Source organism: Schistocerca cancellata, chromosome 2 (assembly GCF_023864275.1).
Source record: "Schistocerca cancellata isolate TAMUIC-IGC-003103 chromosome 2, iqSchCanc2.1, whole genome shotgun sequence".
Classification (NCBI taxonomy): domain Eukaryota; kingdom Metazoa; phylum Arthropoda; class Insecta; order Orthoptera; family Acrididae; genus Schistocerca; species Schistocerca cancellata.
This window is the reverse complement of record NC_064627.1, coordinates 758,010,768-758,035,770: the sequence shown is the minus strand read 5'-3', so window position 1 is coordinate 758,035,770 and position 25,003 is coordinate 758,010,768. Positions and strand designations below refer to the sequence as shown.

General features: G+C 39.4%; 1 protein-coding gene across 1 annotated transcript in view; it reads left to right on the top strand.

Moving 5' to 3' along the window:
* Positions 1–25,003, top strand: part of LOC126162581 (uncharacterized) — a 249,666-nt gene that overhangs the window by 211,763 nt on the left and 12,900 nt on the right. The window contains exons 19-22 of the mRNA XM_049919176.1: positions 1,737–1,773; positions 2,910–2,962; positions 6,454–6,490; positions 16,086–16,138. Of these exons, the coding sequence (XP_049775133.1) occupies positions 1,737–1,773; positions 2,910–2,962; positions 6,454–6,490; positions 16,086–16,138 (180 nt within the window). The remainder of the gene's footprint in view (positions 1–1,736; positions 1,774–2,909; positions 2,963–6,453; positions 6,491–16,085; positions 16,139–25,003) is intronic.

Genomic DNA, 25,003 nt, shown 5'->3' with positions numbered 1-25,003 from the left:
GGTTTTGATCCAATGTTTGTTACATATGAGCAGAACTTCCTGGAATTTCCTGAAAAATCTTTTGTCAAGATCTCCTTTTACCCTCCTTCTCACTATACCCCTCAGATTTTATCCTTCATCTGGCAGACAGTTTCTCTCTGGGTACATACTATGTCCATTTCAGATTTCTTCCCACCCTCCCCTCTCCTCCCATGATCCTATTTCCCTAAGGATTTTCATCATGAATCTAAGACTGAAACTGTATACAGTATAAGTAAGAGCCTGTGCTTTCCATTATGTATCTGTCCACACATCAGTCTCCTGCTTGAAAAGGAGATGCACATATGTCTGGTTCTGTCTTATTGCCTCCTGTGAACACCACCTTGTACCTGTTTTTAGGAGCACTTTAGGCCATTTACCATCTTGGTTTTTATTTCAGAGCATTTCCGTATGTGGTTACCATCCACTAGCTGCCATCAGGCGACAGATGAGTGCCAGATCAAGGTTGTCCATGGAGCATGTAAATAGTAGAAGAAATCTGTGATCTTGACACTGTGTTCACAACATCAAGTAAAATTCCTGCTGCATCATCACTGGTGCTATTCAAATTCTGTTGACTTTTATCAATGCTGCTTTCATCCCTTTTGGACAATATCTGGAAATATGACCTTATCATTTAGCACCCTTTTTTCTTGTGTATTGTTTTGTTCGCAACAAATATATTTTTATTAACAGGCTTTCAAAATGGAAATTACTTCTTCTTTCGAAGATTTTTTGTCTTATTTAAGGTAATTAAGTGATATATCTGATTCTCTTGCTTGACCCAACCAAACATAGCAACATGTCTGAATATATTGAGCCTCTTCCTTGAATCCAGTGTTTGGGACTCTTCTTCACTCTTACAGAGCTGGAGAATTAATAGATCACAAGCTTCATATAATAGAATTCAGCTGTTTACTTGAAGTGGTTGAAATTTCAATGTTGTGCTTGTGTGGGACTCATTCCATGACTGCAGATTTCCTTATATGTAGGTCACGGTTAAAAGAGAAATCTTTTATAAGGCAGTCTTTATCATCATCTTACCAATTACATCCAGTGATGAATCTTTACCACTAACTGCATTATCAATGGTGTGTATTATTTTCTTTTTTAATAAATCAAATGTTATCTCACCATTATTATTACTCTGCAGTGGCAGAGGTGTAACAAAACAGTGAAGATTCATATATCATACTCCTTTCCTTTACTTTCTATACCTCTTGATGTTAAGGTCAGCAGTTAGATTTCATTTCCCTCAACACCTTTACATCACTGCCTTTCTTCCTTATGTTCCCTGTCAGTCTCATTCTTTAGCCCAATCAACTGCTTAAAAAAGCTATAAGCTTTGGATTAACTGTTACTTTTTATGTGTGTTTCTTCATCCATTCTCCAGCCATTCTTATTTCAAGTATTGGTTTGTACATTCCACTTCTATATCTCAAATATATAAATTCCATGTAAGTGCACCACTATTGCAAGCTTTGCATTACTAACATTTATCATTAATTATTTCTTTCTGGCAGGAACTACTTACGCAAAGATATCTCTATTGTAGCCCTAACAGTAAGGCTTTAATGTTCACTGTAATTTGCGAATATGGTTCAGTGCACCAAATTACCGTGTGTAAACTTCATCGAAAAATGACGTTTATTTTGTGTATTGTTAATGTAGTTACTTATTTAGTTTTATTATACATATATCGATTCTTTTTGTTCTAGATGTGGTGCTCAAGAACTACAACCATCCACAGAACAGGTAAGGTATAGTGCGTAAATCTGAAAATGCATTGCAGATTTATGGCACTGCCAGTAACTGTGGTAGTGTTAGGTTCATGGCTTGAAATGAATGCAGAAGGTGATGTAAAAATAGTTTTAATGCTGATTTGGGTTACATCCAGTTATTTCATGTAAAGCATAACTTTTCAGTGAAGTCAACAGTGAGATGTTTGTCAGTGCTGTTCTTCACTAGCTGATATAATGGTATACAAATTTCAAAAGTAGTCTTTGGATGGAAGTTTTAGAGCTAGATTCATGTATACATCAGGAAGTGCCTCACATTTTATTTTAGCTTTGAAGTCACATTATGTACTAAAAGTGATTAAATTTAGATTCTTTCTTCTGAGTTTTGTGATATGCTGTGTAAATAACATTTACATAAAAATGAGATGTTTGTCAGTGCTGTTCTTCACTAGCTGATATAATGGTATACAAATTTCAAAAGTAGTCTTTGGATGGAAGTTTTAGAGCTAGATTCATGTATACATCAGGAAGTGCCTCACATTTTATTTTAGCTTTGAAGTCACATTATGTACTAAAAGTGATTAAATTTAGATTCTTTCTTCTGAGTTTCGTGATATGCTGTGTAAATAACATTTACATAAAAATTTAGTTGTGTTTCATTTTGATACTTTCCCATAATACAGAGAGTGTAATTGTTAGTTTTCATCACACATGAATAACACTGGTAAAGGAATGGAAGGAGTGTAATAAATTGAGTTGTTCGTCACTTTGATTTACTGCAAAACTAAATTTTTCAGTTGAGCTTGAAACAGTCCTATATGCAGCTCCAAATGGTTGATCCAGTCATAATCCATTAAGATCCATGATTTTGGTGGGATAACATGCTCCATTACTAATCTTATCAATGTCTCTGCCTCTAGCAAAAACCCAGAAAATATACTAATATTTAATACTGGTGTTAACCATTTGATCCTTATTTAGCTTTTATATTTAATAGGCATCATGATTGGCATGTATCATTGTATTATATGGACTACTTTAAGCTTCATTGTACATGTAGTCCTCTCTGAGTCAGCAATTATTTGTCATTGATAAATATGCTTCTTAAATTAATCATTTTTAACATTTTTGTTTTACACTGTGCTTTTCCAGACTTGCCTGCAGTACAGTGGAAATGAAATGCTCGTAGACAAAACTCCAGAAAGGTTAGTTCAGTTAAATTGATGAATGTTACTGATTTGGGTAACACCTTTCTCTTAACTAGCTTTGAGAAGAACATTTTAATTATGGAACTCTTTGTGGTATGAGCAAAGAAACATTTTTCCTAATCCATCTAGTAAATGTCATAGTGCACTGTAATTTGAGTGTCCTCTTCTCTGCAGCCATTTTTATGTCCTCTTCTCTGCAGCCATTTTATGTCAAATTCTTGAAAGGCAATGGATGGTACACTAATGTAGAAGGCATCACAAAACCAGCTAAGTTCAAAATCTGTGCCTTTTACATATTTATTTTTATGTGTATAAACTGACTCTTATCATTTCCTTTGTGTATGATGATATCTAGTCGGTACAGAATTTCTAGTTGGTGTGATGACTGGCAGCTAGCTCTAAATGTAGAAATATACAACTTAATGCAGATGAGTAGAAACGCAAATGGTTGACTTTCGTTTACTGGGAGGAGGGGGGGGGGGGATTTTAGGAAAGTGTGATTCACCTGTAAAGAAGATCGCATGTAGGACACTTGTGCAACCCACTGTTGAGTATGTTCAGGTACTTGGGATCCGCACCAGGTCAGATTAAAGGAAGACATCAAAGCAATTCAGAAGCGGGCTGCTAGATTTGTTACCACTAAATTCTAGCAACACTCAATTATTACAGAAATGCTCTGGGAATTTAAATGGAAAACATTGGAGGGAAAGCATCCTTCTTTCTGTAGAGCACTATTGAGAAAATTTAGAGAACTGGCATTTGAGGCTGAGTGCAGAACAATTCTTCTGCCGCCAATGGACATTTCGTGTAAGGACCCTGCAGGTAAATTTAGAGAGCTTAGGACTCATATGTAGGCATATAGATAGTCAATGATATGAATATAATAGGGGGAAACATTCCACGTGGGAAAAATATATATAAAAACAAAGAAGCTGTAACTTACCAAACGAGAAAACGTTGGTATGTTGATAGAGACAATAAAACACACACACACACACACACACACACACACACACACACAGAGGCAGACATGTGTAAATGCAAAGAGGTTGGGCAGAGATGTCAGTCGAAGTGGAAGTACAGAGGCAAAGATGTTGTTGAATGACAGGTGAGGTACCAGTGGCGGCAACTTGAAATTAGCGGAGGTTGAGGGCTGGTGGGTAACGGGAAGAGAGAATATATTGAAGGGCAAGTTCCCATCTCCAGAGTTCTGATAGGTTGGTGTCAGTGGGAAGTATCCAGATAACCTGGACGGTGTAACACTGTGCCAAGATGTGCTGGCAGTGCACCAAGGCATGTTTAGCCACAGGGTGATCCTCATTACTAACAAACACTGTCTGCCTGTGTCCATTCATGCGAATGGACAGTTTGTTGCTGGTCATTCCCACATAGAAGGCTTCACAGTGTAGGCATGTCAGTTGGTAAATCACATGGGTGCTTTCACACGTGGCTCTGCCTTTGATCGTGTACACCTTCCGGGTTACGGGACTGTAGTAGGTGGTGGTGGGAGGGTGCATGGGAGAGGTTTTACACCAGGGGCGGTTACAAGGTTAGGAGCCAGAGGGTAGGGAAGGTGGTTTGGGGATTTCATAGGGATGAACCAAGAGGTTACGAAGGTTAGGTGGACAGCTGAAAGACACTCTTGGTGGAGTGGGGAGGCAGTTGTTCCTCCTAATTTTAGTGTGTACCTGTGTGAATAAATGTATATTATTGAGAATGGTGTGAAATTTATGTGTGTAGTATGTAACACATTTCATAGTAAATTGACAATTGCAAGTTAACAGTTATGCATGCTACAATTCAACTGGAAAGTCATTCCTTGTAAGTGTAATGTTTCCATCTTCTCTCTCTCTCTCTCTCTCTCTCTCTCTCTCTCTCTCTCTCTCTCTCTCTCTCTCTCTTTTAAAAAAAAAAAAAATCTAAGGAAATAGTTGAAAGTGAGTGATTATGACGAAAATATAGTTCTTACAAAATCAATTGCTATGATGTAATAGTGTTTCCTGTACTTGCTGTAACTGCCATATTGTATTTGATTTTGTTTTCCCTTCCAACAGCGGCATACATAACTTACATTTTTGGTACTCAAGATTTGGTTTGTAGGACATGAACAAGCGAGAGGGATGATAATTAATTTGAAGAGTCTGCTTCAGTTATGCTAATTATTTATTCAAACCATATTTGGTTTCAGGATTTTAGAATCCCATCTTCAGGTGTATGAAGTTATTGTATTTGGTAACACATAACAAGTGGTTGAGTTAGTCAATGTAAGAGCTGCAATATTACATGTAGGTGGAAACTATCCACTGCCGGGCAGCTGTGCACTAGGAACACCAACTAAAAATCTGAATTGAAGCTGATATCTCTAAATTAATTAACATTTTTGGTAATTTTGAGTTTGTTATGTGTTTGCTTAGTGAAAAAAAACTGAAGTTTGAGACTCAAAATGCCAAGTAGTTCCATAGAACAAGTAAATTTATCCCAGGTTTTCTCTGCTTACAACAACAATATTTTTTTTGTGTTAACAGCTTCAGTTCTTAAAGGGAACTTATAATACTTGTAGTACAATGGATCCAGAAATTAAAAAGAGAATGAGCAAGCTTAGTTTTGTAAAACAATGCACCACCCTTAATGCAGAATGACTGTGAAGTCTGTTCTTGGATACATGATGAACTAGTAGCTGTTTGTAAGCAGCTGGTAATCACTCTGACTTCTGTCAGATCATTGAAAACTGTTGTGAATGGGTGTGTTAGGAGGGTTACCAGACACCAAAGTTACCTCAAGTACCATCTTCACCAGTGCATACTGTTTACTCTACAGAAAATACAGGTTATGTTATCACCCGTTGACTTGACCATGATTTCTAGTCAGTGGTAGGTGTAAGGTTCGTGTCCAGGGAAGGCAAGGAACAAGAACTCAGGGTATTACACCCACCCAATGACTAACACATTTGAGATCACTCTGAAACAGAAACTGAACTGTTGAGGCACACTTGACTTGTTGAGAAGCGTGCTGTGTCACATGCCAGAGGGAAGAAAGCACAGAAAGATAGGAGGCTTGCCAATCATTAGCAGTCTGAATACACAGTAAATAATGACATCCCTTAGGGAAACAGTAGCAAGGGATGGAAATGATCACCTGGTGTACTAATCGTGTATGCTTTGAGGTCTCATTCAACTTGTTAAAGAGGCTTCTTCAGCAGTGAATGCCTGCATGCGAAGTCCCAAGTATATAAGCAATCCAGGGACGCACTACAGCTCCCTACATACTGCTCCTGTAGGGATTTGAAAACAGGATTTGAAAAAAACAGAGGCATTTTAGTAGCCCATCTTTCTGTGCTAAATAAGCAAATCAAATGGGAAGAAACACCAGTATGTGTTATGCCACTTAGTATCTTCTGCTGTGGATTTTGCAAAGGTTTCCAGAGTATAGATATAGATTCTGATAAATTATTTTTATAGCGCATATAGAAATAATTTTCTTTGTTGCAGTTGTGGTGCTCAAGAATCAAAGTCGTCCTTAGAACAGGTAAGTTGTATGAGTTTGTAAATATGTGTGCAACTTTGTGTAGTGTCAGTAACATTCCTGATTTGAAATGAAAGTAGAAAATATTTGGTTTTTGTGTTAATTCATTACATCCAGCATTCATTCACACATTTTTTTCTGTATTCCTAACATGGAGGAGAGCTTTCAAGAATGTGAAATAATTCAAATTATGTATTTACATGTGTAAACAGCCATTGCAGGTTACCTCTGTAAAATGTTCTAACTGTTAGTTGTAAGTAGTGCTAATATACTCACATCGTTAAGATCTTGAAAGATCTGATGTAACTTATCAGTCAAGCCAACTGTGAGGTGGCTGTCACTATGGTGCTTCTTCACTTAGCAAAAATTTGCATGAGTTGCGACATAAATAATATTTATTTTAAAGTATTTATACACTGATGTGTAATGTACTTGATACCTTCTTGTTGAGCTGCGAATGTAGTTTGTTTTCTGTAATCAGCTATGACTATTAAGATGTCTCATAGGTGTCAGTCAAAGCTTGACAGGCCTATGCTTCATATAAGGATCCTGTTGTACAATTGAATGCTGTTCATTTATGTTGCATGTTTCCTGCAGAAACTCAGTTCTGATATCATCATGTAACTAGTGTCTTCCAGAACTGCTTATCATGTTATGACTTTACCCCACTATTGCTGAATAATACTACAGCAGTTTAACATAAATGAGAGAATCACACCAAAATAAAACTTTAGTTGCAAAGAAAATGTGCTATTTACAACACCAAAACATGTTGACACACAAGCGACTGCCGACAGGAAAATGCATCAAGGACTGGGCAATACTTTGTAACAATAGACTGCTTTCAAAGCATCTTTCTCATGGGCCCCATTTTGATGAGCATGATGCCACAGCTACTTACATTTTGCAGGAAATATTGCAGATGGTGGTTTGAGAAGCATTACTTTCAACATAAATTTCCTTTTATGCAAGATGAATTACATTACATGTGAGAATGTCCGATGAATTTCTTCAATCACGGAGTGTTAGACGGTCATTCAAAACTTAACACTGAGTACCAGCCACGTACAAAAATTTTGGGTCCAGAAGCCCAGCCATTTATGATATTATTTAAAATTTTACTCTCACATTTATGTTTGATGTAAACTTAACACATGCTAAAAAAAAGACCCAAGTTTCAAGGTAGTTTTTTGTATGTATTTTAGTTCTTTCAAAATTATGCGATAACAATGGCAAAAAGTATAATTGTCAAAAGAAAATGCGAGTTGAGTTCTTGAGCAGTTTCACACACAATTGGCTTTTCTATGGAAAAGTCTAAGTGCTCAACAAAACGTGTTCAGCAAGGTAACTCACAAAATGTTTGTTGCGCAGCAGTGGAATTTATAATCATGCTTGTCAGAAGTATTCAGCTGCTGCAAATTAAATTTTGCCCTTAGGATCCTACCTAACAACACACTTCAAAAACAAAGAAGAAATTTTTGATGACCAATAATATATTTGAAAGCTGAGCTTCTCTTGTAGCTACACTGTATGTGTATTAATTTAAACCATTAACCTTTCCTATTTGTGCGTTCGCTCTATGTAACATTTTATGTTGCTGTTGGCTAACTACATTACGTGTCCTGTACTCTGAATATCTCTGTCACTGGCCAAGATCACATGGTATGAGCTATTATTGGCTGATAAAAGTGTGTCGCAATCTCGGTTTCAGTGCTTCAGTGGAATTTGTGTTTATACTTTTGTAAAATGAAAATATGTGCTGTAAATGTTGCCGCATATCAAAGATGTTTCTAAAACGCATTGGTTTTTGCTGGGTTTCATTTCCTAAAGTGCTAGGAAGTTCTATGCTTGTGTATAAAACCTTAACCATTCAAAGAATTGACAAGTTTTATTGCTCTGAGGGAAAGTATATTGTCATTTAACATGGAAAAAATATGCCTTCACCAGGAGTATAGTGTATTTTCACCTGGGAAAAATTGTATATTTAACTGGGAAAAAACCGGGAGTCTTTTTCTTGTCCATGTATACACACACACTGTATGGAGTTATTACCCATCGTAATTACACTTTGAACACATTCACAAGCACTCACTTCCATTTCAGCACTGTTTGTCATTCTTCATAAGCGAAATTTGTACCCACCGTTTTGTCCGCAATTGTAATGGACTGGAATTCAAACTTGGCTCTGCTTGTACAGAGCAGGCAGCCTAACCAAATAATTCAACTGGGCATGCTTCCTGGCCAGATCCAAATATTCACTTTTTCTTTTGTTTTTCTGAACAACCAACTGGAGGTTCTCTGTTCGAGAATAGCTTCGACAGGAGAACAATATGGTGGATGATAATTATCTCTACCATATGGACATACAACAAACAAATTAAAATAACTGGCATTTAATGAATAGTATCTATTAGAACGAAATGCTTGAAGAAGTAAATATGATATAAGTGAAAATCTGCTAAGGGGCCACGAAAAGCCTTATCTTTCCAATGTTAAAATAGTGCTTATAAATTACATGCTTTCTCAGAAAGTATTTGAGCTGGGAAGTTGAAATTTTTACAGGTTATTTATTGGAGTATTGTCTACAACTTAACATGGAGATTATTTTAAAAAACTCGAATTCAGTTGTTACAGATTAATTTTTTTCTATTGTAATGAAAAATCACTACTTTTTGCGCTGTTATTGTTTATAAACTGAACAGTATGCAGGCGTTTGAAAAAGTCTGTGTTAAGTTAAGCTTGTGGGAATCAAGTGATGGAGCTTAGATTATCTTTTTAGTGCATTCCAGATCCATAGGATGGATCATCTTCATCGTCTCCAAACTCCTCCTCCAGCTTCCTTTCTGTCCTCCTCCTGTTTACTATGGCATGTATTTTTAGGATATTTACAGCCCTGTCAGCAACCGAAAGACATTCCTTGTCTAGTTCATATCACATTGAAATCTACCTTCATTCCCATATTTTGAATTACTTTGCACCTTACAATATTGCCATCATTGAAAGTAGAAACAGCATCATACACACCAAAGTGAAGTGTTTCTGTTCCAACAAACACATTGTTGGGGATTCTTGACCGTATAACACTATTTATAACAACATTATGAAAAGGAAAGTTCTACTCAGCGTATAGCGGAGATGATGGGTCGCAGATAGGCACAACAAGAAGACTGTCACAAATAAAGCTTCCGGCCAGTAAGACCTTAGCCAAAAGTAGACAACAGTCACACACACTCATGCAAACACAACCTACACATACGACTGCAGTCTCAGGCAACTGAAACCACACTGCAAGCTGCAGCACCAGTGATGGGAGTGGTTACTGGCCGGGGGAAGGAGGAGGCTGGGGTGAGGAGGGGGAGGGTTAGTAGGGTAGGGATTGTGGGCAGTGAAGTGCTGCTGGAGAGTGCGCAGGGACAAGGTGGAGAGAGGGTAGGGCAGCTATGTGCAGCTTAGGAGGTTAGACGGAGGGTAGGGTAGGTTCTCATTGACCAACACCTCCAATCTGTTATCTGAAACCTACCCTCCTATATAAAAGATGCCAACCATTTCCTCCAGCGACTCTCCACAGTTCCTGTCCCTTTACCACATGGTGCCCTGTTCATCACTATTGATGCCACCTCCCATGGCCTTACCGATATGGAACACTACCTTTCCCAACGCCCAACGTGTAGGCATTCCAAACCAACAACCTCCTTTATAGTTGCCATGACTAACTATATTCTCACTCACAATTACTTCTCCTTTGAAGGCATTACTTACAACAAATCTGGGGTATGGCTATGGGCACCCACATGGCACCATCCTATGACCACCTACTCATGGGCCATCTAGAGGAATTCTTCCTAAACACACACAATCCTAAACCCCACACTTGGTTCAGATCCATTGATGACATCTTTGCGATCTGGATCAAGGGTGAAGACACCCTATCCACATTCCTCCAGAACCTAAACTACTTCTCCCCCATCTGCTTCACCTGGTCCTACTTCTTCCTAGATGTTGACCTCCCCTCAAAGATGGCTACATCAGTACTTCCGTCCATATCAAACCTACTAACCACAAGCAATACCTCCACTTCGACAGCTGCCACCTGTTCCATACCGAGAAGTCCCTTCCATACAGCCTAGCCACCTGTCATTCTCACATCTGCTGTGATAAGCAGTCCCTCTTGAAATATACCGAGGGTCTCACTCAGGCATTCACAGACTGTAATTATCCTCTCAACCTTGTACAGAAACAAATCTCTTGTGCCTCGTCCTTCCAGTCTACCACAACCTCCCGAAGTCCCACCGTCCGGCCACAGAGGGACGTTCCCCTTGTAACTCTGTACCACCCAGGATGAGCAACCGAATTACATTCTCCGCCAGGGTTTCAACTACCTCCCGTCATGCCCTGAAATGAGAAATGTCCTGTCCACTATCTTTCCCACCCCACCCACAGTGATATTCTGCCGTCCACCAAACCTACACAATATGCTCGTCCATCCCTACACAACTGCTGCTCCCAACCCCTTACCTCATGGTTCATATCTATCCCATAATCCTCCTACCACCACCTACTACAATCCAGTCTCAAACATCACCTACCACATCAGAGGCAGGGCTACCTGTGAAATCAGTCATGTGATCTACAAGCTAGGCTGCAACCACTGTGCTGCATTCTATGTAGGCATGACAACCAACAAGCCACCTGTCCGCATGAATGGCCACCGACAAACTGTGGGCAAGAAACAAGTGGACCATCCTGTTACCGAGCACGCTGACAGACATGACAATCTTCATTTCAATGACTGCTTCACAGCCTGTGCCATATGGATACCCCCCCCCCCCCCCACACACACACACACCAGCTTTACTGAGTTGTGCAGGTGGGAACTCTCCATGCTATATATCCTACATTCCTGTACCCCTCCTGGCCTCAGTCTTCGTTAGTCATTGTCCTCGCCTATCCAGCACCTTTCCTGTTCCCATTCCACTACTACAAAATCCTCATTCCACCATTGCACCCAGTCTTTTTACTTCTCTCCTCTTCTGTTAACCTCCCTCCTTCCTCCCTCCATATGTCTCCCCTACCCTCCGTCTAATCTCCTGACTGCACAATGCTGCCCAACCCTCTCTCCACCTCATCCCTGTGCCCTCCCCAGCAGCACTTCACTGTCAACCGCCTCTGCCCTACTATCCCTCCCTCTTCCTACCCCAGCCTCCTCCTCACCCCACCCAGTTGCCACTCCCATCATGCGCTGGTGTTGCTGTTCACAGTGTGGCTTCAATTGCCTGAGACTGCAGTTTGTGTGTGTGTGTCATCTATTTTTGACAAAGCCCTTACTAGCTGAAAGCTTTATTTGTGATAGTCTTTTTGTTGTGCCTATCTGTGACTCAGCGTCTTCACTATATGGCGAGTAGCAACTTTCCTTTTCATATTACTGTTACATTCCATCCTGGATTTTCTAGTGTTTAACACTATTTGCACTTTCATTGGGGTTTTGAGCTTTCCCATGAACATACTTTTTCAACAGTTCAACTGCTGCTAACTCTCTGAAAATAGGTTTTATCACCCCCATTAATGCATCAGGCAGACTATGTTTATGACTGCACAATTCACCAGTTAGCAATGGTACATTAGTAATAATGGGTACTTTCATTGTTTGGAATAGTATGGGAAAAAAAGCCCAAATGTGTGTGTTTTGTCTAATGACGATCCCATAATAGTTCTGTATTTTGTCAATTAGACTGTCAGTTATCCTTTTCTTCTCAGCCAACTCTTTACAATCACAGAGTTTTTGTTTTTTGAAGGAAGCTTTCATTCATTGGAGTTTGGATCCCATTCATATTTTTGTACATTCCAGTACACTCAGATTTCTGCACTAAATCACCACCACCACCATAGAGCTTCAATTCTTGAATATGTTTGAAACATTAAAATCACCGTCACCAAGGTAATTCAAATATTGCACTTTATCACATGCCACAGAACACTGAAATATGCTAGCAATACTAGTCACTTCCGTTCCACCACTGCTGTCATTATAGTTAGCTGCGCAATTGCTGGGTGACACAGAAAAATGGGAACATTTCCACCATCCAATAAAACTAGAAGTGATGAAGGAAAGAAAGAAATTGCATTCATAGTAATTGAAATCTTACAACGTAGCCATTTACAAAACATTGGTGGCCTTTATCATTTTTTAAAAATTACGTCCTTTGGATGTCGTCCTGCTGTATGAATACATTCATGAAATCTGCTGTTGAGATTCCTCATTGACCGCTGCAGCATACTGCTGGGATACTGTGAATAACATCCCAAATTCTCTGTTCTAAGTCATGCAGGATTCTTGGTCGAGTCGTGTAGACTTTGCTCTTGAGGCAGCCCAACAAGAAAAAATCACAAATGGATAAATCTGGCAATCTGGGGGGCCAGGGAATGTTACCAAATTGTGAGATCACACAATTGCCAAACAGTTCTTGCACATATGCCATTAATTGCCATGCAGTGTGTGATGTCGCTCTGTCCTGTTGAAACCAGGCTTCTTGAATGTTTGGAAAGTTGTTCAATGCTGGTGTAAGTTCATAACAATCGGCATTGACAGTTATTGTTTTTCCCTGTTCATTTGCGAAAAAATGCAGTCTGATAATTCCATGTGATGAAACACCACATCATACTGTCACTTAACTAGCATGTAAACGGCACTCATGATCATCATTAGGATTTGTGTTTTCCCAGTAACAGTAGTTACGTTTATTCACAAAATCTGTGAGATGAAAATGTGGCTCATCTGGCATCCACAACTTGTTTAGAAATTTATCGTCATTGTTTATTTTTGTTATCATTTGTTGAGAGAATCCTAATCATAACCAGTAATTGTTGTCATTCAATAGTTACACCATATGTAGTTACACCATCTGTAGTTTGTACAGATGAAATTTTAATCAAAATGAAGAATTCTGTGAGCACACTCCTGGGACATTCCAACCACTGCTGCTTGCTTACGAATTGAACACCATGGGCTCTGTAAGACAGACTTATGTAAAACATCAATGTTTGCTGGAGAATGCACACTTCTTGCTTGTCCTGTTGGTTTCTTCTTGAGGGCGATCCATTTTCTTCAAAGTTATTACTCCAATATTTTATTGCATGTTTCGACGGAACGGCATCACGACGTCCAAAATTATAAAAACGTCGAAACTCCCTCCATGCCGCTATCAAACTATAATTGATTTTATAAAATATTTTTATGATCAACGCACACTGTTGTCCGTTCCACTGATACATGATTACTGAAATGACAGACTGTTTACTCGCTAACTGTCACGGACCCCCAGTGCTGCCACCTGCCAGTGGCTGCCACTTCTCGTTTCTAACATTCCCTTTATTCTGTGTCACCCTGTATTTTCATGTGTACCTTCATTTTTTTGTGGATGCCTACAATTTTTAGATATTACTGCTACATCTAAAACTTTCCGTGTATACATACTGGTGGCAGATGCTACACCATGAAGAGATGTCTATCCCTGTGTATGCCAAGTATCATTGAATGCTACAGCCAAGTCTCTGTTACCACCATTTTCTATTACTGCCTCTTCCACAGATTTCTTCATAGATTCTATACAGCCATCTTCCACTTTAGACCCTATACGTCTATTATAGTTCATAAACATAGTTGAGGGATTTGGAAGATTCATCATGCCACAGAGAACTGCACCTGCAGTAGCACACTTACCAATTGTATGAAAGGCATAAGCAAATATAATGTTGTGTTCATAGATTTGGTTACCATTTTCTTCATTTTGAGTTACTGCAACACTGTTCCAAAAGGTGGTCATGTATGAATACTTACCACACTTCAGTTCCATTTTACTGACAAGTCCTCCGTGATTTACCGAGCGAGGTGGCACAATGGGTAGACACTGGACTTGCATTCGGGAGGACGACGGTTCAATCCCGCGTCCGGCCATCCTGATTTAGGTTTTTCGTGATTTCCCTAAATCACTCCAGGAAAATGCCCGGACGGTTTCTTTGAAAGGGCACGGCCGACTTCCTTCTCCGTCCTTCCCTAATCCGATGAGACCGATGACCTCACTGTCTGGTCTCCTTCCCCAAAACAACCCCAACCCTCCTCCGTGATTTTTTATAAGTAGTTCAGACTGACTTCACTTCACTGAATACATCATATACAGTTTGCAAAAGCTCCATTGAGAACTGATGTATCAGATATTTCATTCACAACCGATTCGTCCACAAAACTTTCATACTTTTCACTAACTGAACCAAGCTTTCTCTGCAAAGTACCTTCTTTCTCACTTTCATTGCAATGGGCAGGTGTACCAGCAAGGTTAGGTTCACACACTTGTTTATCATCTTTATTGCTTACAAACAGTAACACATACGTTTGACTTTCCAACATTTCTCCTTTCCTTAAAAGCATTCAGAGGATTTCTAGTCACTTTACGCTTACCCATGATTATTCTTCAATAAAACAGAGACTTTATTGAACCGAATTCACTATGAATATTTTCACGATTACAAAAGAGTAAATAAACATGAAACACACAACAGTTGAGTGAGCAATATGTTTCGAACTATCACAGGTTAGCCACAACACTTATTTTGTAACACTTATTTTCTCTCACAGCACTAAAATGTACATGATGAGCATGTATATTCGTGAGTCCAACATTTGACAGCAATTTAACAGTGCGACAGTGGGCCACGCTCATGCCGAACATATTTTAAAAATAGTTTTCATCTTCTGAACAGAATAAATTGTGTATCAATTGAAAGGGGGAAGTCTGTAGATTTTTAAAATGCAGAAAACTAAAAACTGAACATTTCATGATTTTGAACCTTTCCGGAGCCCCTTACGAAATGCTGTACCTGCAATGTTACGGTTTTTGAATGACAAATGAAAATTTCTTCCAGGTTCAAATTTGAACTTGGAGTTACCCAAACCAGGTAGGTCATCCGAGAATGCCTCCAGGGTCAATCCAAATTTTCGGTGTTCTTATTTGTCTCTCTTATTTTTCCCAGACACAGCAACGTGACTGTCTCCCATGGGAATAGCACCACGGGGTGAGGAGGGGGGGGGGGGGTTATGGTGGAAGTAAAAGGAGATGGGGGCATGCCTGTACCCGAAGGGAACATGAACATCTATGAAAATATTGAAATTAAAAAAAAAATTGGTTAAAGAAATTAATTAGGACAAATTGTATGACTAGTTTCGATCAACTAGTTGTATCTTAAAGATAAATGTTACAACTGAGAAGATTTTCAATTTCAGCACAGTTACAGAATCTCTCAAGACGAATATGTCAGCAGTAGCAGATCATTTTAAAATCCTCATGTGATACAAATTTTCATTTGTCGCGATATACTTATTAAGTACAGATTCAACTTTTCTGAACCAATTTCACTTCATTCATTGCAGTGCATTTCATTGATGTTTTTTTTTCCATCTCTATTCATTTAGTTTCAATGCAAGTTTTCAGTTGAATTAAAATGTAAGTTAAACCATTTTTCAGCAATATAATTTTTTCATAGTTAATTATTACTCATACATTTTCTTCATATTTTACAGTTACTTTTGTTAGAATTTTTGTTTTAGACATTGCTGTTCCAAACATGCCTGCAACCTGCTGGAGATAAAACTCCTGAAAGGTTAGTTCAGTGAAATAAATCTACTGTAAGGCAGTTGAAAACAAATTTTTTTCTAGTCTTAAGTGTACATTAAGCAGTATAATTTTGTAAGTAAAATTGAAACAAAATGTTTTATCTGTGTTGTTATAAATGAGGGAGAAGAATCTCTCTCATACATAAACAATATGTGAAAGGTGCAAGATGCCAGATCTGGTTAATAGGGTGAATATTCTAACAATTTGTTTTTGAAAACCAGCCTTTCCGCTTTCAAAGCACCATTTCCTGCAAGTATATTCACCTGATAAACATGATTTCTTACATTGATAGATTCTTCCTCAATGATTTCACATTTTTCAATTAAATATTAAACTGACAAAATCAGGAAACTCACAGACAAACAAACCAGACTGCAAACGAGAATCAACAAACAGACAATAGGGAGGGTGATTTCCGATGAAGAAAGGAGAATGAGTTCCGAGAGAATGAAGAAGTACTGGGCTGACAAGAAACTGAAAAATTCATTGTATAAATTTGGTTAGAGTGGTCCAATGAAGGATGTAAAATGTAAATAAATAAATATTAAACTGTAGATGGTGGATATCTACAAAAGAAGGCAAAAACAACTAGTCATAACCTTTGTAGATTTCAAAAAGGCGTATGATTGCATCCATAGATCTTCAATGATGAAAATATTAAGGAATTTTGGACTTCATCCTAAATTAATAAAAATGATACAGTTAACCTTAACAAACACCAAATCCAAAGTAAAATTTAAAGGAGAAATATCTGAACCATTTACGATTAAAACAGGGTTGAGACAGGGAGATTGTTTATCACCATTGCTATTCAATTGTGCTCTTGAATATGTAATGAGGGAATGGTACAAGGAAAATCCTATGAATATTAAAATTGGAACCAAGAAAGATAAAATAAACCTAAATTGCTTGGGATTTGCTGATGACCTAGCATTACTAGCTAATAATATTCAGGAAGCCACGAAACAAATAACAAGCTTACAAAATATAGCACAAAAATTAGGACTCCAGATATCATTTGAAAAGACTGAAATAATGGTAACGGATCCACTTGTAATAGATCACATCACAGTGAACAATAGGGAAATTAAAATAGTGGAACAATTTAAATACCTGGGTGAAATTATAACACATAAATTGGATGAGAAACCTGCATGGCGAGCAAGAACTAATAAAATGATAAAAGCTCAAAAACTAACATGGTCTACGTACAATAAAAAATGTCTATCAATTAAAACAAAATTAAAACATTACAAGACGGTGGTTCAACCAGAGGTTACATACGGAAGTGAAACTCTTTTTAAAGTCACCCAGAAAAACAGAATTGACAAAATTTTAAAAGTAGAGAGAAGAATTGCTAGAACATGCATAAATAAGAAATATCAAAAAGCTGGGCAATGGCGGATAGTTCCAAATGAAGTGGTATACAGAGAACTGGAGCCCATCACCGATACTATACGAAAGAAAAGGATCTCTTTTTGTGGTCACGTTCTGAGGACACCAGAAACCAGATTATCAAGGAAAATTATTGAGAAACTCTGGAATTTGAAACAACAAGGAGGATGGCTTAAGGAAATAAGAGAGGATATGGAAGAACTGGAAATAACTCTGGGTGATTTGCAGAACAAAACGCCAAATTTAAAGAAGTTGAGGGGGACAGAAATAAGATTTAAACCAAAAATTGACAAACGACATACAATGAAAAGGGTATTTACAAATGAGGAACGACAAAAAGCATCTGAACGAATGAAGAGATACTGGGCCACTCGGAAGGGGAAAATACCAAAGAAGAGGACCAGAAATGATTGACTGAAGTGGTCCAATGAGGCCGTAAAAGCAGAAGAAGAAGAAGAAGAAGAAGATGGTGTACAATAGTTGTCATCTTGTGGACTGGTTTTTGGCTGACAATAACTAGACTTACCTGGTTTTTTAGTGGAGTCCAGGCAATGCCCAGGTTCCAAATAAGTCTGGGTTTGAGAATTCCATGACTGGTGAGAACTTCTTTAAAATTTTAGAACTATATGCTTTGCATTGGATTTTTAAACATTCTGTTACGGCCATGCCTTCTCTCTGCTGACTTTGGAGCAAGCGCAGGCATCGATGGAGAGCCATGGCTACTGGTTACGACACAACTTGTCACCTACTGTTAGTCTTTTGCAACACAGACGACCAACGTTTATGTTGTTATCGTGTGTGATGTAACTTGTTGACACTTTTTTGATCATTTTATCTATGTTCATGTTTGGTTTCATTGTTTAAGAACTGGCAAAAGTGTGTTTAACGTTAACATGGAACAGGAATACAATTTTTTTAAATTGTGTAATGACAATAACAAGCCACATATTTATTACACACTGTGTACTGGAGAATTTTCTGTTGCATGTAAAGGAAAGAGTAAGATTAAAGATGAAATCAGGTAAACAAAGGGGTTTTATTAATGGAAGTGATTCACCATACATAAGAGATTTTTAAAGCTTTAAATGTGAGTGACAGTTGTGATAATGTTAGTAAACTTCAGTGGATACATTTATGAACTAAAATTGCGTGGTCTGATTTAAAAGAGAGTGCATAAGTGGTTCTAAAATATTTCATTAATATTGATGACCTTATGGCCGATACATAACATGGTATTAAATAATAACTTATTCACACATGTGAGAACAGGCAAATTTATTTCTCTTTCTCATAAAACATAAAAGTGAGTAATCAACAGTTGAATATCCTAACTCCATAGAACAAAGGCAAAGAATAAACAATATTGATATAATTAAGGTATTTGCCCTTGAGTGATGCACTATGCGTAACTGTTGATTTATTTTGCCTATCTTTCCACTCCCACACAGTCCCCTCCAAGTACAGCAGAGTCTTAGGTATGTGATGAAATTTGTATGAGACCTTTCGACCCACCCTTATATAAATCACTGGTTGTGTGTCTTGTTCTTCCACTGCCATATCTTCCACAAGATTCGGTTCGTTTTAAATTCTGATAGATGCTCGCTCCTGTTGTGGCACCATATGCCGTTGCAAGTCTTGTGTATCTTTCTATGAGGTGCATTCAAGTTCTAAGGCCTCCGATTGTTTTTCTCCAGACTGGAAAGAGATAGAAACATGCACATTGTTTTAAAATGAGGCCGCATTCATTGTCAATACGTCCCAGAGATGGCAGCACCGTATGGCAGATGGAATTTTACCACCATCGGCGAGAATGAGAACTGTTTTAAATACTTAAAATGGCGACGTTTTCCTTCCTGAACAGCGTGCACTCATTCGTTTTCTGAATTTGCGTGGTGTGAAACCAATTGAAATTCATCAACAGTTGAAGGAGACATGTGGTGATAGAGTTATGGATGTGTCGAAAGTGCGTTCGTGGGTGTGACAGTTTAATGAAGGCAGAACATTGTGTGACAACAGACCGAAACAACTTTGGGCTCGCACAAGCCGGTCTGACGACATGATCGAGAAAGTGGAGAGAATTGTTTTGGGGGATCACCGAATGACTGTTGAACAGATCGCCTCCAGAGTTGGCATTTCTATGGGTTCTGTGCACACAATCCTGCATGACGACCTGAAAATGCGAAAAGTGTCATCCAGGTGGGTGCCACGAATGCTGACAGACGACCACATGGCTGCCCGTGTGGCATGTTGCAAAGCAATGTTGATGCGCAACGACAGCATGAATGGGACTTTCTTTTCGTCGGTTGTGACAATGGATGAGACGTGGATGCCATTTTTCAATCCAGAAACAAAGTGCCAGTCAGCTCAATGGAAGCACACAGATTCACCGCCACCAAAAAAAATTTCGGGTAACTGCCAGTGCTGAAAAAATGATGGTGTCCATGTTCTGGGACAGCGAGGGCGTAATCCTTACCCATTGCGTTCCAAAGGGCACTACGGTAACAGGTGCATCCTACAAAAATGTTTTGAAGAACAAATTCCTTCCTGCACTGCAACAAAAACGTCCAGGAAGGGCTGCGCGTGTGCTGTTTCACCAAGACAACACACACGTACATCGAGCTAACGTTACGCAACAGTTTCTTCGTGATAACAACTTTGAAGTGATTCCTCATGCTCCCTACTTACCTGACCTGGCTCCTAGTGACTTTTGGCTTTTTCCAACAATGAAAGACACTCTCCGTGGCCACACATTCACCAGCCGTGCTGCTATTACCTCAGTGATTTTCCAGTGGTCAAAACAGACTCCTAAAGAAGCCTTCGCCGCTGCCATGGAATTGTGGCATCAGCGTTGTGAAAAATGTGTACGTCTGCAGGGCGATTACGTCGAGAAGTAACGCCAGTTTCATCAATTTCTGGTGAGTAGTTAATTAGAAAAAAAATCGGGGGCCTTAGAACTTGAATGCACCTCGTACTTTAAGTCTTCAGGCCTTAAATAAGCAGGCTTCATGCAGTAACCTGTATATTGTGTATCTGGAGCAGTATTCTGTGTGTGTTAAATTGCAGTACTTTGTAAGGTCCAGCATATGGTGGCTGCAATGGGGCTCTTACTGCATCAGTTTGTGACATCACATGTGAACACTTACTCAAATCTTGGTGCACAAATGATGGAATGTTACCATGCCATTTCGACGGTTGTGGCTGGAGGTTCTCTGTACACAGGCTCTGCCGTGGATGCCCCTAGGTTTGGTTTGAAAACAGTGTGCAGACCCAGTAATGCTAGTGGCAGTGCTGTAGACCAACTGTCAACATGGGACATCATTGCAGCTTTAAGTGTTCTGTCCAGTGCCCTGTAATTCCATTACTTTCTGGATGATACCTTGTTGTACGGTGACATCGGAATCTACAAATGTTCACCAGTTCAAAAAATAATGAAGATTCGAACTGCCGGCCCTGGTCAGTCATGACCTGCACTGGGCACCTGAATCTTGCTACTCATTCTGCCAAGGAACTTTGACTGACTGTCTCCATTGATATGTCTTGAATCAGTACAGCTTCTTCCCATCTCATAAACCTGTCAATTCCTGTTAGCAAATAACGGTAACCTTCAGACATTGGCAGTGGGCCAGCAATGTCAAGGTGCACATGTTCAAAATGACCAGACAGTTCATCAAAGTGCCCGACTGGCTTCTTCACATGTTGCCCACCTTACATCATTGACAGGCAGGGCATGCCTGTGTCCACCTTCAACTATCATTCCTATCTCCAGGCCAAACCGTTCTGTTGACAACTTGATACTTACTCATGTACCTGGATGATCCAAATTATGTATACTTCCAAATATCTCTCACCGTAATTGTACAAGCATGTATGGTCTAGATCTTCATTGTGAGGTACGACACCATATTTTAATGGCCTAATCTTCTGGACATTTTTCCTGCAGTTTCAACTCAGTGTGCGTCTTCTCTTTGCTGTCTTGCCTATCTCGCATAATTCACAGAATTGGTTATTGCTGCAACCCTTGAGAAATAGCCTCCTGCGATATTCCCCACTCCTTTCACATGACATAAGTCAGTAGTGAACTGCTTATGTATTCTAGCTATCTGAACTGTCTAGGTGACAGAGCATCCGTACACTTGCTGAATGCAAAGGTCTGAGAATACTGTAAATGGTCTACTGTCCACATAAGGTTGCAAGTGCCTTATTGCATCATATACCGCTAACAGTTCTTGGTCGTATACACTCCTGTTCCTTTGCGCTTCTGTGAGAAAAACCCTAATGGCTGCCAGTGCCCAGGAGACCCTTGATGTAACACTGCTCTAATGGTTATCTGACTTGCATAGACTAGTATAGCTAGTTTCACATCTCTCTCAGGATGCACGAGTGAAACCACTTGCTTCAGACTTATCTCGATCTGTTCAAAGGCTTGCTACAGCCCAGTGTAGCTTCTGATGTTCATTGGTATTAGGGCCTGTCAACACCTGTATAAGCAGTGCTTGGAAAGCAGCTGCTCCTGGCAGATGTCAACAGTAAAAATTTACAACACCTGAGAATTTAAGTAATTGTTGCAAATCCGAGGGCAGAGGTATTTGTTGTACGAGTTCCACTTTCTGTTCCAACGAGCGGATGCTGTCTGCTGAAACTGTGTGACTCAGGTATGTCACGTGGTTTTTTCGCAAGCTGGACTTGTTTTCATTAATTATTGTCCCATACCTATGTAGTCTGTCAAAAACTGCTTTAAGGTGCCCCTCATGGAGATTTTGTGTCACTGAAAACACTATTATATCATTGAGGTAGGCGAAGGTGAAGTCTAACCCTCGTAACACTTCATCAATGAAACGTTGCCGTGTTGGACCCACGTTTTTATGGCTAAAGGGCATATGCAAAAATTCAAAGAAGCCAAAAGATGTTATGACAGCTGTCTTCAGTATGTCAGTCTCTGCGCCTGGTATCTGATGGTATCATACAATGCAGGCTTGCACGACCAGATGTTTCAGCTGCTGAGAATTTTTTCCAGGTTGTGTGGCAGTGGTCCATGGAACTCTTCAATCCCTGACGTTTTGTCCAAGGCTACGTTGGACATGGTGGTATGAATTTTGACAATCTATGATGCTGAAATATTTTGCTTCTCTATAGTTTGCTTCATGTTGAAAGGTGACCCAATTTTCAGTCATTCTGCACATCCACTTTCATTGACTGCAAGCACCAAGACAGACTCATTCCCTCTCCAAACTGTTAGTCATGGTTTACAACTAGAGTTCGAGAATCACTCTCCTGCATGGTGCACTGTTGCTGTTCCTTGGACAGTGCAGTTTCATTCACAGAGCGTTCAAATTGCTCATTCAGTTGTCAATGATACATTCTTGTAGAAGTATGACTGTGAATGTGTCCCTGTAACTGTTTTAGTGTGACTGCCAAATAAATATGTCAAATGACGGCAGTAAATATGAAGTGCTTCACAAACAGGCGAATAGGTTTATTTACCATATTTACAAATTTTTCAAACGTGGATCTGAAAGAGGGACTCCTATTTTTGTCATTTTGAAGACACAAGAGTGAACCACAGAGGCATGTGTCGGCAAGAGAACTGTACACATAATAGTAAACGGGAGTGTCAGAGATAAGAAACATCAGGAAAATTTGGTTTTGTGTTGCCCAGAAAGCATCAAAATCGCAGGAAACCTATCTATATCTACATCTACATCCATACTCCGCAAGCCACCTGACGGTGTGTGGCGGAGGGTACCTTGAGTACCTCTATTGGTTCTCCCTTCTATTCCAGTCTCGTATTGTTCATGGAAAGGATTGTCGGTATGCTTCTGTGTGGGCTCTAATCTCTCTGATTTTATCCTCGTGGTCTCTTCGCTAGATATATGTAGATGAGAGCAATATACTGCTTGACTCTTCGGTGAAGTTATATTCTCGAAACTTTAACAAAAGAGCGTACCGAGCTTGGATCTTTTCTATCTCTTCTATCAACCCTATCTGGTACGGATCCCACACTGCTGAGCATTATTCAAGCAGTGGGCGAACAAGCGTACTGTAACCTACTTCCTTTGTTTTCGGATTGCATTTCCTTAGGATTCTTCCAATGAATCTTAGTCTGGCATCTGCTTTACCGACTATCAACTTTATATGATCATTCCATTTTGAATCACTCCTAATGCGTACTCCCAGATAATTTATGGAATTAACTGCTTCCAGTTGCTGACCTGCTATTTTGTAGCTAAAGGCTAAGCGACCTACCTTTCTAGGTATTCGCAGCACATTACACTTGTCTACATTGAGATTCAATTGCCATTCCCTGCACCATGCGTCAATTCGCTGCAGCTCCTCCTGCATTTCAGAACAATTTTCCATTGTTACAACCTCTAGATACACCACAGCATCATCTGCAAAAAGCCTCAGTGAACTTCCGATGTCATCCACAAGGTCATTTATGTATATTGTGAGTAGCAACGGTCCTACGACACTCCACTGCAGCACACCTGAAATCACTCTTACTTCGGAAGACCATTGAGAATGACATGCTGCGTTCTGTTATCTAGGAACTCTTCAGTCCAATCACACAATTGGTCTGATAGTCCATATGCTCTTACTTTGTTCATTAAACGACTGTGGGGAACTGTGTCGAACGCCTTGCGGAACTCGAGAAACACGGCATCTACCTGTGAACCCATGTCTGTGGCCCTCTGAGTCTCGTGGATGAATAGCGCGAGCTGGGTTTCACACGACCGTCTTTCTCAAACCCCATGCTGATTCCTACAGAGTAGATTTCTAGTCTCCAGAAAAGTCATTATACTCGAACATAATATGTGTTCCAAAATTCTACAACTGATCGATGTTAGAGATATAGGTGTATAGTTCTGCACATCTGTTCGACGTCCCTTCTTGAAAACTGGGATACCTGTGCCCTTTTCCAATCCTTTGGAATGCTACGCTCTTCTAGAGACCTAGGTATACCGCTGCAAGAAGGGGAGCAAGTTCCTTCGTGTACTCTGTGTAAAATCGAACTGGTATCCCATCAGGTCGAGCGGCCTTTCCTCTTTTGAGCGATTTTAATTGTTTCTCTATCCCTCTGTCGTCTATTTCGATATCTACCATTTTGTCATCTGTGCAACAATCTAGAGAAGGAACAACAGTGCAGTCTTCCTCTGTGAAACAGCTTTGGAAAAAGACATTTAGTATTTCGGCCTTTAGTCTGTCATCCTCTGTTTCAGTACCATTTTGGTCACAGAGTGTCTGGACATTTTGTTTTGATCCACCTACTGCTTTGACATAAGACCAAAATTTCTTAGGATTTTCTGCCAAGTCAGTACATAGAACTTTACTTTCGAATTCATTGAACGCTTCTCGCATAGATTTCGCTTCACATAATTTTTGTTTGTCTGCAAGGCTTTGGCTATGTTTATGTTTGCTGTGAAGTTCCCTTTGCTTCCACAGCAGTTTTCTAACTCGG